Below are 13,450 nucleotides of genomic sequence, written 5' to 3' on the forward strand. Positions count from 1 at the left end.
TCAACAAACTGCTCGTGTAAGCAGGCAAATAGTTCATTTCATTGAAAGCCATGCCATTCCTTTTTGTTGTGCACAATTGTGGATTTTTCAGTATCATTATTTGGTTGCTTGTTCATGCACAGTTGTTCGGGAGCCTGAGTACATCAATTTAAACATTTTTTTTTTCCCCTCACCCTGTACGCAGACTTGGCGGTCGAGTCAAATAGCTAAAAATCTTCAGATGTTTAAGGGATTAAATGAGAACAATTGTAAAGGTGCAGGAAGGTCTGAGAACTGCAAATGTCACAGGAGGTAGATCTACTTAATGAACTGTAGCCTCCCCTGTTAGGGCTATAAATATAACTGTGAGTGCTGGACTTTAAAGGTTTGCAGGGATTTTAAAACAAAAATAAATAAAAAGAGGAAAAAGGAGGTGGTTGGTGAAGCCAGTGGGAAGTTGTTTTCTTGTTAAGGGTTGCAAAATTGTTTCTCTGACCAGACTACAAGGTCTAGTTCTCATTCCCCCATAGCTTGACTCTTCTGTTTTCACTGTTTCCTGTAAGTAACCTGTTCCTTCACATTTTTCTCTTTGTCTCAGGTACTGAAAGGTGAAGGCCACAGGCAGAGGTCTTACTGTGTTCTCCATAGCCTCTGCCAGGTGCTGTCCTGAGGAGAAGCATCAGGAAGGCAGACAGTGCTCTGAGGAGCTTCAGGAAGGCAGACTCTGCCTTGAGAAGAAGCGTCAGGAAGGCAGACACCGCCCTGAAGAGAAACAACAGGAAGGGGGACACTTCCCTGAGTAGAAGCCTCAGGAAGGCTGGTGCTGCTCCTTGGCTTGGGGCACCAGGTGGGGCTCTGCTGGAGTCCTGCTGTGCCTCCCTGTGCTGGCCACCATGGAGACCCTGTCCCAGGACTCGCTGCTGGAGTGCCAGATTTGCTTCAACTACTACAGTCCCCGCCGGCGGCCCAAGCTGCTGGACTGCAAGCACACCTGCTGCTCAGTGTGCCTGCAGCAGATGAGGACCAGCCAGAAGGACCTGCGGTGCCCCTGGTGCCGTGGGATCACCAAGCTGCCACCGGGCTACTCTGTGTCACAGCTGCCTGACGACCCCGAGGTGATCGCCGTCATCGCGATCCCCCACGCCTCGGAGCACACCCCTGTCTTCATCAAACTCCCCAGCAATGGGTGCTACATGTTGCCCCTGCCCCTCTCCAAGGAGAGGGCGCTGCTCCCGGGAGACATTGGCTGCCGCCTCCTGCCCGGCAGTCAGCAGAAGTCCCTGGCGGTGGTCACCATCCCGGCGGAGCAGCAGCCACTGCAAGGTGGCCTTCCCGCTGACGGGGGTGTGGAGGAGCCGGACCGGAGAGGCGCTGTGAAAAGCTCCACCTGGTCAGGGGTTTGCACTGTCATCCTGGTAGCCTGCGTCCTCGTCTTTCTCCTGGGTATCGTCCTCCACAACATGTCCTGCATTTCCAAGCGCTTCACGGTGATCTCCTGCGGCTGAGGCGGGGGAAGGGGCTGTGCTCCCCACAGGGGTTGGGTTGGGCCGGTGATGGTGGTGGTGGTGGTGGTGGTATCGAGCGAGACAATTCACCGCAGCTTTGCCCAATGACTGCAGAACGCTGTGCACCAGGGCAGTGGTGTGGCGGCCCGGCCGCAGCTCTCGGCAGCGCGGTGTTGGGCCTCTTGGCAGCGCGTGGAGAAAATCGCGTCTGGCGGCAGCGGCACTGAGGAGAGGACTGCATGCGTCACCATAATCATTTATCGAAGGGACTGCTACTTACACTGATATTTCTTTTTATTTTTATTTTTTTATTTGTTTTTAACCCATGCTATGAGATTAGAGGCATCTAGATAGCTGGTTGTACTGTAAAGTATATGGTATGAGCTCTTTTAACACAGTAGATTAAAATCAAAACTGCTCCATGTAGAATAAAAGGAGAGTTGTTGCTGTGCAAGGTGTTCAGTACCAGTCCACACATGCATTATTTTTTAATGGGGGAGGAATAGAGACTTGTAAAACCAAGAAGTTGTTTATCTGGTAAGGCGTTTTATATATTTTCAAGAGCACATTAATTAAACCAAATTAGGAAGCTGTTCAGTAGGTTTTAAAAGGAAGCATTTCACAGGCAATTGTTTCATTCCTTTGAGTGTTTTTTTTTTTCCACTCTTTTCCTCCCCCAGTTTTTTAAGCTATAGTGAAGTGACACTTCAGCATCTTTAATTTTGAAAGAGCTTCCAAGCAGGAAAACAAAGTGGGTTAGGACGAGTGACTAAAAATGCAGTCAGAACTCTTCTGCCTAACTGGCTTCATGCAAAGGATGGCTTTGAACAGTAACCAATAGACAAGCTCTTTGACCTCTGATTTGGCAGCAGGGCCTCCCAATGACCTGGTCTTCATAGCCATTAGCAAAGAAGTAGGTCATGAGAAGTCCTAGGACTCCTTCCAGCAAGGATATGATAGTAAATTGCTCTACTTTTTCTTTTTTAGAGGTTGGGTTTTCTTAAGTATTTTTGAAGAATTTAAACCTGTTCTGCTTCCCTCTTTCCTAGGAGGTGCAGGTGTGCATTTTTGCATGTTACACATGGATGGCATAACACAAGAGTTGCTCTAAGGAAGCCTCACCACCCAACTGAGACCAAGGATCCTTATGTGCAATCATCTAGTTAAGAGGTAGTGTCAGCTGGGAGGAGAACTCAGGCCACCCTGACCCTTTGCTGGGTGGGCTACCCCTCCTAAAAACCACTGTGGTTGTCCTGGTGTCTGAATATCTGGATGAGCCTTTTCCCACATCTCAGTCTTATGAATCTTGGTCTTTTTAAGGACAGACTTCAAAAAAAGGGCAACATACAGAAAGAGTCTCCACCTGCGACTGTCATGCAACCCCAGCCATTTGCAGTTCACTTGGAAAGAGCCAAATTCCTGAACCTTCACTGCAGTAGCTCATGGCTCTAAGCAGTCCCGCTAGCTCTAGTAGTACTGCTTGTAATGAAACAGAGCTCAGGGTGAATTTGAGTATTTGGCAAGTCTGAAAGCTGAAGTTTGCATGAGATTTAGGGATCAGATCGAGGCACATGACAGACCTTTAATAAGATGGGAAAGGCTATTGATTTGTACTTGTTCTTTTTGCAAGTGTGACCTCTTGTCTACTTACTGCTCTTTCTAATAATTAATTAGAAGTTGTTCAGTGCCATACTATAACTCTAGAGAACGTAGTTTTTACTATCCAATGCCCAAGTTGTCCCTGTAGACATCAGTGTTTTTCTGGTTGTCTCAAAATCTGGCTGACTGCTCACAATATTCTCTACTAGGACTTCTCTCAGAAACATACCTCCAACATACCCTCCTTGTTCCAAAAGAACCATTTCCTTCCTCATTGCTGTTAACTGAAGAGTAGCATATAGGGTGCTTAATTGTTATGGTGTGTGTTGGGTCATGTATGGAGGGAGAAGGCATTGTACTGATTTTCATCTACTGTCACATACGCATAGCACAGCAAAAAACCACAAACCTTAGATAACACATTCAATGCCTTTTTGTGCAAGGCCCATGTGCAGTATGCCTTGAACCTGACTTAAGAATATTGTAATACATGGACACCTCTCGCAGCATGTTTAATTTGGTTGCAGTAGGGAACAGCAGGAATTCCAAAATATGTCTTGTGAATGTGCTAGTTTGTTGTTGCCAGTAGGTAGGCAAATTTCTACTGACATCCACGCTATGCTGCTTATTGTGTAAAAAAAAGCCAGTCCACAAAAAAAAAAAAAAAAAAAAAAAAAAAAAAAAAAAAATTTAAAAAAGGAATTGCCTTCATAAGACTCTTGAGGAACTGACCAGATATAGGACTTAGCCCTCCACTGCCTTATCCCCTGTAGCAACTGATGGATGTACCAGAAGCATATGGTGCATAGCGTGTAGATGCTCTGAGAGCAGTGCTGATGGCTTTTGGACCAATTTGTGATTGCACAAAAACTCAGTCAAAGAGCAGATCCTGGAGATAGAATTCTGGTAATGATAACCTCCTTCTGGATGTACCTGCCCAACTGAAGCTCTTGAGGCCAAGGTTTCTCTGGCTGTGCAGAGCATGGCTGTCTTGAAAACCACCCCTCTTCATCCCTAAGTAGAGGGTACAGTATGAAAGAGAAATCAGAAATTAGGTTAAAATACCATACTGCATAACACATTGTACAACAGTCAGACCTGGAGTTTATCTGGTATTAATGACGTAAGATATTAGCACAATACCATCCTGTATTACGTTGACATTGATTTGTTAATATGAATTTCCTGTACTTTTTGTGCCTGCTGATATGCATGTTTGACCTAATTTCTGATCCAGACATTTGCCTGCTCACAGCTTTGTGTAAGAGCAATAAGTAAAACCTCAAGAATCTTGCCTGCGTGTGCATGCGTGTGCACGCGGTGTGTACGTTTGTTCCTTTTTATAAATAGGAGTTCCAGAGATGTTTCTGTCCTGGCTTTATACTGTGACTAAATCATTTTAAATTTGCAGCTGTCATATCATGTTGGCTCACCTAGCTTTTTTGCTGACTTGTATAGAAGTGAACTAAATAGTTTGTTGTTATGTACAGTGTAAAAATGTTTCTCAAGTATGTCAATAGTCATACTGCTTTAAAAATGCAGTGCAGTCTGTCCCATTCCTTGGTCCAGTACCTAGCATTAAAAAGTGATACTGCTATATACACTTTTAACTTTCTTTTATTTTATTTTTTAAAAAAAACAAACCAAAACAACACAGCCTTGTCTTTTTAATTTTTCTCTGTGGAGAAACACTTCTGGACTTGTGTCAAAATCATTAGATTCTGGGATTGTTTTTTTCCTCTGGTGTCCAGTAAGAAATCACTGCCCAGTTCCACCAAAAAAAGGAGGGAAACTTACTGTGACACCAGTACTGTTTTAGCAACCAAAATTTATGTGAGAACTTGTGGGTAGTTACTGAAGCACCTGCATTTTTAGAGCAAATTACTCTGTATGAATGTGTATTTATTTGCTTGTTTAACAGAAAGGATGTGTGCGTTTGGGTCCAGCTTTGTTTTTTTCTGTGGAGGATCCCAACTTCCAGATTTGGCTTGTGCTTTCTTGGCAAACAGACTTTAGGGTTCACTCTGTGAAATTTTATTTAGTGAATTTTAAAAATTCAAGATATGCAACTTTGGTATGCAGGATTTTTTTAGGAAATTGTGTGTTCAGTGATTGTTCATGCTTAACCAAGATGTAAAGGAGCCTGGATGTTTTGTAAACATGGAGCAATCATGAGTTCAAAGTTTTATCTTTATTAATGAAGCTCAGTCTGAATAAAATATTAGAAGGAGAAGAATGACATCAAGTGAATGATGGTACCTCTGTTACTTTGCTATCAAATGGAAGGGGATTTGGTGGAATTGTGTGGTGTTTTATGTGGGAGTAGCTGAAGTTCTACTCTGCATTTTAAGGCTAAGGCAAAGAGGTAAGAGTGGGTTGTAAATAGTATGAAGAGTTTTCACATTTTAATTACCATGGGATACAGAATTATAGCTGATGACTACTCAGCCACACAACAGGTTTGTTTTTTGTTTCTGTTTTTTTTTCTGTTGTAATCCAAATGACTTAAAAGTTTACTTAAAAAAGGATTATTGGCCTGACTTAAGCATATATTGTACAGACTGGCACACCAGTTTTCCCTTCCCCTTGAATTTTTCTTCCTTGTCATGTTACTCTTGCTGGAGCCTTGGGTAGCCAACCTTTCTAACACTGCAGATGATTTTCTGGAGTATCGATGAGATGACTGACATTGCAGTGGCTGTATTACAATTATCAAAACCAATTTATACAAGGCTTGAGCTCTTCTGTAGATGTCTCAGTATCAAAAGGTGCGGGCACCAGTCTACTGTGTAAACTGTGTAAACGGGTCAAAGCCTCTTCTGCTTACAGCAATACCAAGTAGAGGAAGATGCTGCCTCCTCTCAGTCATAGAAAGGGGCTGAACCTGCCATTTGCAGCTAAGCTGCCTCCAGGGTACACAGCCTGCTGTCACGAGATGGTGTCATGAGACCCTTGCGTGAGCACTGCAGATGATGTTCACATGCCAAGGGAACACATCTCAAATGCTGGGGTTCAAAGGTTCCCATATCCTTGTTGCACAGAAAGCGTGGCTTCAGATTTTTTTTTTCAGCATTTTTGTCTGTACGGGTGGATGGAGGGGAGAGGGAGACAAGAAAACATGTGGCTGCAAGTGAGTTCCAGTGTCATCTGGGAGGCTGTTGAAGGATCTGCTGGCCCTGAAGGCAAAGGTTTTTATGCAAGAGCTTCAGTAGGGCAAGATAGTTTGGAAATGCTGCAATGGATTTACAGCATCTTGGTGACCTTTCTGGTGCTGTTCATTGTCCGTAGGCCTGACAGCTGGGGCTGTTGTGTTCTTTCTCTGTGTCACTTCACCTCTTGCATGTTCGTGTCAGCAAGCAAAGCTGCTTGCTTCACCCTCAAGTTGAACGATTTTACAGACATCTCTTAAGTTGCCCTGAGCATCTCTAATGAAAAAAAAAATCTTCTAAGTTCAGTGAAATGTAATGCTCCATGTCCACAAAATGCAGTTTTCAAGTTTTTCCTTCTGCTTCGATACAGTTTTATTTTAATTCTAAATAATCCCTGTAATTTTTTTGCTAAGAGTGTTCCTGAACATCAGACATAATTGTGAGGAACTAAGATCCACAGCCTTAAGAAAATGTTTCCTGTCCCTCTATAGGTCCAGTTTTTCCCTTCAGATCTACACAAGTCTGTTCTCACTTTCCTCATGTGTTTTAGAATGAAGCACCTAACCATGGGAATGAAATGGGAATTCTTGAGCATGCATGGAGCCCCTGCCCATATGACCACAGGGATGTGTTTCCATGCTGAGGAGGGTATGCACACAGCACATGCTCACATGTAGAGAGGTGAAGAGGATTAGGGAAAGGGCCTTGGGTACTTAAATCTCAGGAAGGTCATGCAGTACCTTATGATGCTGGGATGATGAGGTGCTGAGATAGCTTGGTAGCATGAAACCTAGGTATTGCTACCTGGATTTTGTGAGGAATGAATTGTTGTGCCCTCCAAACTGTCTCCTGCAGACCAACTGCTGGATGGGGGACACTGTTTCACAGGTGATGTCTTGTATGGGGTTCAAGTGAGGAGCCACATCAGTGTACTGTTCCTTCAGGCTGGGATGTCTGCCCAAAAGGGAACAGCCAGATGCCTGGGCTTTGAGTTTGTGAAGGGTCTTTTGGGTTAGGGTTCAAGTGGAGATCTTCTGACACAGCACTGCATAAAGCTAGAAGCCAGCTTTACAGACTTTGCCTGAACTGGTTTGAAAGAGTGGCAAAAGGGTGTAGAAGGAGAATGACACCTGGAAATAACAATTAGTCAGTAGCCTTGAAATTCAGATCTGTACGTGCAAAAACATCTATCAGGCATGTCTTGCAGTGGCCTGCATATGTCATTTCTGTCAAGTTGGATCTCAAGAATGGCAGTGAAGCTCCGTATCTTGCTTTTTCTTCAACACCTTTGAGCTGGGAAGCTGCCTATTTCAAAAATGTAGTTTTCCACTTAACTGTAAAACTTGATGGCTGTGCAGAAATTTTTTAGGATGCTGAATCATCACTGAAGCTAGGGACTCAGACACAAGCTGAACAGGAGTTAATCGGGAAGAAGTTGGCATAAAAAGGAAGAAATGCCTTGAATTCTTGGTGTGTTTCATGTCATTTAAAATAAAAACTTGATTTATTTGCATGAACGTTGACTGTACAAAAGCAGGTGGCTGTTTTACAGACAAATAAGGTGACAATGTTGGTAATGCTATACAACTAAGGACAGAATTCATTGAAACTTATTAGATCTGAGCAGCTGGGAACAGAAGTGGCTATTTAGTACAGCTGACTATTTGTTACAGCTAAAAAGAAAAAGGAACTAATAGGATTAGATAAGAGGTCTGTAGCTTTCTGGTTCGCTTTTAGAAATGGAGGAAATCAAATAACAGAGAAATCTGGGTGGTTTTATGCTGAGAGTTATTTACTTGCCTATCTTGAGAATTATGAGAAGACGTCAAAGTGCTGTCACCAGGCTGGTAAGTGTTGGGAGCACTGTAGGTGTCTGCATGCAGAATCCAGATCTGATTCATTGAGGTTTGCATCTGCGTGAGAGAAATCTGGTTATACCTAAATGCTCCCCTGCAGAATGTCTTGAATTCAGGCTGACGCTGTGAAGTTTGTGACCTCACTTTGAAGTATTAAAGGGCGGTGGGGGATCTTGAAATCCTTTCAAAGTAGCATGTTGGGTGGTGAGGGTGTGGCTACCTATGAGCATAAAAGGAAGCTCAGTTCCCAAGCATGGTCGATTTACTGATTGAAATGCATATGAATAATTTCTTGCTTAACTATTTCTCAAAGATGTTTCTCAAAGCTTTGCTTAAGAAATATATTGAGATATTTGGGGTGTGATTTAGGAAAATTCGCGGAGAAACCACTAAAGCATTAACTCTTAAGGAAGATGAAGGGATTCTGTCACACATGATTAAATATTTTCTAGAACAGAGGTGGACTTCATACTTAGGTGTTTGTTTCTTGATACTTAGCTAGTTGGTAAGATTCTTACCATTTGAAGTATGGTAAGAAAGCTTTGCTTTGGGGAAGGTTTTATTTTGAAATTTGAAAATGTATTGACTAGGAGAGACATTAATAGCCCAAGGCAGCTGTTTCCAAGCACTTGAGTGTAGCAACCTGTGTTTCTGTAATCCCTGTTTTTAATTGCTCATTGTACAAAGCTGAGAATTCTTAACTCATGGTGAAAAAAAGCCCTTGGAGTTCAAACCCACACCAAAAGCCACCCTAGGAATCCAGAGTGACGATGATTTTAAAAACTCTGGAAAAATAAATTCAATTCTAATGGCTTTTCTGTTGTGTTGAAATGCTGTGGGATTTTCTAAACCTACAGGCTGATACAACCAAATCCCTGCTTAATGATTATATTTGCTAAGCTAGGTAACTTCAGTGGCTACATAAGAGTGTTCCTTCTTTTCTTTTCTGACCTTTCCTGGTTTAGAGAAGACAAGATTTAGACAGTTGTATCTGGATTGAACAGCATGATAAGAGTTGTAAAATGTTACCAGCTAGGAGCATGCTTTTGTGATAAACAAAATATTGCAAAACTGAATCTCTTTCTGTGGCCATTCAGGCAGAGCAAACATGCAGCAACACCAGGAAACCTCTAAGATTGAGAGAAATGTTGTCAGGACTACTAGATAAATGAGGATATTTTTTTTTATACCCCAGATACTGTGTTTGTTATTGCTGATGCTTGGCATCTTTGGGCTTAGGTTCTTTCTTTTGTCTTTTCCAACTAGCTTCAAGAGTATTTTGTTCTGCTTCCTTATGAGTGTGCCATCTCTTGCATCCTCTTCTTTTGCTCATTTGACTATCCTGTTTCCCTGCAGTTTTGCAAGAAGAAACTTAGCATTATATATATATGTATATATATATAACTGCAAATTTCTACTGGAGTATCAATGATGAAAATGGTGACAAGTCTCCACAGAAACCAGAGCATCTCCAGGGCTCCATACAGTGTCTTATTTGCAGTACCTCTATGTCTGCCATTATTATCATAGGTCCTCTCTAAATAAGTATTTGTAATAAATGTTTCTTTATTATAGCCCTATTATTTATTTTAAAAGCAATAGCATAACAAAAGAAAACAACTCAAAATAGACCAGAAATATTGTGCACTCTCTTGATTTTTAAGCAGAAGTCATGCATTGATAGCTTTTTGGTATTTTTGTTCAGTGTATCAGTGACATTAATTTTGTGATTGCACTTCCTTTGGTGGCAGAGGAAGATAAGGAAGAGGAAAATCCATATTCATGGCTTGGATTAGGTCTGCTGAGTTTCAAATTGTATGTATGTGCTTCTGTTTTGTAATACCTCATAAACCTCCTAACAGATGAAACCTGCAGTAGCACCAAAATCTTAATGAAATGTCACATGCTGCCTATCAAGTTTAAAACGCCTGCTGAAATGTGCAGAGCCTGGACTTTCTGGATTTTGAGCACAAAGAGCACTATATATGGAATTAGTCATGAGTGTCAGTTCTCTGAGATCAAACTGGAGTCTTCTGCCTCATTTAAAGCTGTTAGTGGAGTTGGCCTCTGAGGATCTCTGTCATCTGTCCTGTACTCAGTGGCAGTTCTCATTTTATAGATCTAAAGCCAGCAGCCTTTGACAGGGAGATGTTTACCAATTTGAGGGCAAATTATTTGTCTCCTTAAGAGACTTTTAAATCCTTGATTGGGTCTGTGACCTGACTTTTTCCAAAGGAAGATGGAAATTTGTTTAAATCATCCCTGTGCAGTCCAGTTCCCCCGTGCTTTCTTGGCAGCCCAAAAGGAGGCGGTATCCTGAACTGGATTTTGAAATGGGTGAAACGTGGATATGATCTACCACAAATCACTGTAGAAACAAGGGCTCCATAAGGACACACTGAATACCAGCCTTGCTGGGATGGTTCAACATAACATCTCTGCTGAAAACTGGTGTCTTACAGTTCCTGTGCTGCAGATAAAGGACTTACAAAAGAATTGTGAGAACCTTTCTGTAAGATTTATTCACTTTTCCAAGTCATCACAAATGTAGAGTTCTTCTGGTCACCCACTATCCCACAAACTGGAGAATCTGCCCTCCTACTGAGGTTCAGGTGAGAAAGGCAGACCTTAAAAAAGCTGCCCTGTGGCAGGGGGCTGTGTCTGTTGCTGAGCTGAGGGTTAGCATGCTGCTCAAATGCTCCTTTGTGGTAGGCTCTAAAAAATGTTTCTCATCCTCCCTCCTCCTTCACCACCCTTATTTTGCATATAATTGTTTTTGAAAAAACAGAACCAGGCAGTAGGAAAAACAAGAAGAATAAAGTCATTCTTCATTCAGGCCACGTTTATAGCATCTGTTCCGTATCTATTTAAACTCTGCTGGGAGAAAGCAGAGGTGCCCCTGAATTTCAGCTATGCTTCAAATGAATCCCATTAGGATTCCTGTTTTGGAGACTAACCCTTGCTGAGCAGAGGACTTCTGAGAAGAAAAATATTTTGAAGTCCTGAGAGCCAGCAAATGCAGTTAGTTCACTTTCTGGAAAGTGAAGAGGGAGCAGTGGCAGCTCTTGCAATGAGACACTGCCTGCTGCAGTCCCTGTGGCTGGAGACCAGTGGGTTGATGAGGCTGTGGTGGAAAGGGCAGCACTGACTCTGTACACACACACGCACATATTCTCTAGGGGAGCTGCTTGTCAGCTTCCCGAAGTGTATTTTGAGCTACTTGCAGCTGGTATCAGTTTAGATTACTTCAGCTGCAGTATCCCTAATTGCTCCAAAGGCATTGCAAGTGAGCTGTAATCTAAAGCAGACCTAAAAAGCCCATCCCACAGGGCCTGTCTTTGCACTATCCGTATTAGCAAAGGTTTCTATATTGCTAAGGGAGATAGGAAGGAGTGTGGGTGCTTGGATGGGTGGTTTGGGGTTTTAAAATATTTTTTTGGTGAAGGCAAGTAAATTTTGACAGGTATTAAAACACAGGAACAATACTGAACAATCTTTATGTCTACTAAAGTATCCCCAGTGCAGCATTGAAGGGAGAGCTAGTTCTCTATCTCAGTGTCAATCATGAAGACATGCACATATTCATGACCTTAATACATTAATTAAAACCAAAAGTTAAGTGAAGCTTTGACTCTTATTTTAAGAATCAAAAGCAGAAAGGCCTTCCTCTGCCTGGCTGTGCTGATGTCCTCTTGCCTTCTCCCTCTGGACTTTCAGGCTCATTAATGGTTGCACCAGAAGTTGGAAGGTTAAGTCTAGCCTCAGGCACACAGGTACTACATGGCTCTCCTACAGCTCTACCACCATCTCTGTTCCTTGTTCTGCACTCTGTTTTACATGGGCCCTTGCCCTCCCTAGGCTCCCTCACCACCTCTTGTTAATTATATTCTAGCTAAAAAGCAGGCTGGCACTATTCAGTGGCTGTGATCTGAAGTCTTTGATGTGTTTCAGTAACTTGGTTTTACATTACTTCCCCCTTCCTTTCTTGTGAAGGGCTAACCAGTCCCTACAGATACATAAGCTACTTGGCCACTGTCTCAATGCCTTGCCAAATATTGACTTTATAAAGGTGAAATCAAAGTGCTGTCGATAAATCTGAATGCCTGGAGAAGCATTCTTTGCTTGCTTTGTTTGTCCTAGAAGGCGTCTCAAACATTTCTGAGGGTCCAACTCCCCCCTTCTCCCACCCATTGTAATACATGGTATTTTCATAGGACAATCTCTGGAGTCTTGTCCTTTGTGTATGCAAAAGTGCTGACTTTATGAGACCTGTTCAGACACATTTGCTGCGATTAAAATTGTTAAATATTATTTTCAATAGACTGATGTGTGCTTTTCTTTTTTTAATAGAAAAAGTAAAATTGGCTGGGACATTCACTCATCGGTTCCACTGAGAGCTTTAATAGGGTTGCGCAGTAATAAAGGAAGACTGAGATCTTCAGCCAAGTTTCAGATGGGTGGAGGTGACTTTCAGGTGGTCTATCAGACAGCCACTTTTATAACCCTGTGAAAGAGAGGGAAGAAAACGAATGGGCTGCACTCCCCTTCTTTCCCTGGGCAACTTTACAAGTTTGGTACAACTTTGGCCTTGACTTGGATGCAAATCTCTGTTCTTACTGATGGGGATTGTGACATTTCCCTGTGAATGCTCTATGACACTTGAGTGTGCATGTGCTCAAGCACATGTATGCTCGTGAGGGTCAGTCTGGAGATATTCTCTTACTTCCTTAGCTGACACACATCCTTGTAGATGTGAAATCAATGGGCTACTGGTATTAATGAATGTAAATCAAATTACTTCAGAGGAGTTCTGAGGATTTACAACAGTCAGGATGAGGACTGATACGTAATTTTTTATATTCAGCCATCCCTGGTGTTGCAAATGAGTCTATTGCTGTAACCATAAGTGCAGCTCATTTTCCTTGTAAATCTTCCATTTTAAGCCTGCTTTTCTATGGAAATTATACATGCACACTCATGCTCTGCATCTGTGTGTCCCTTTCCACTGACCTTTCAAACAAAATTTAATACAGTGATAGCCATCTAAAAGATAATTAAATTTCTGTTTTGATGATATGTTGGTAGAAGAGTATAGAGAAAAGAGACAGGTCCTGTATGTGCCAAACATATGAAAAAGCTATGGTGTAGACTTGAGTCTTATTAGTAATTAGAAAAAACACATGGGAGATTCTCCCCAACAAATGACTCAAGCAGAAGAAAAACTTAAATTGGAACTTGGACTGAACAGTAAGACAGCAATTCACAGGAAATTAGATTTTTTTTCTGCTTCTCTTCGTGTTATTCCTTTTTTTTGAAATGCAGTTCTCTTCTAGCATTTTATTCACATATTTCAGTCTTGAGT

At 42.1% G+C, this 13,450-nt stretch overlaps 1 protein-coding gene across 3 annotated transcripts in view; it reads left to right on the forward strand.

Moving 5' to 3' along the window:
• Positions 1 to 5,324, forward strand: part of RNF152 (ring finger protein 152) — a 42,656-nt gene extending 37,332 nt beyond the window's left edge. For all 3 annotated transcript variants that reach the window (XM_030446230.1, XM_030446232.1, XM_030446233.1), the window contains exon 2: positions 578 to 5,324. In XM_030446230.1, the coding sequence (XP_030302090.1) occupies positions 873 to 1,484 (612 nt within the window). In that variant the 5' untranslated portion in view covers positions 578 to 872 and the 3' untranslated portion in view covers positions 1,485 to 5,324. The remainder of the gene's footprint in view (positions 1 to 577) is intronic.
• The last annotated feature ends 8,126 nt before the right edge of the window (positions 5,325 to 13,450 follow it).

The sequence above is a fragment of the Calypte anna genome, chromosome 2 (assembly GCF_003957555.1).
Source record: "Calypte anna isolate BGI_N300 chromosome 2, bCalAnn1_v1.p, whole genome shotgun sequence".
In the NCBI taxonomy this organism is placed as follows: Eukaryota; Metazoa; Chordata; class Aves; order Apodiformes; family Trochilidae; genus Calypte; species Calypte anna.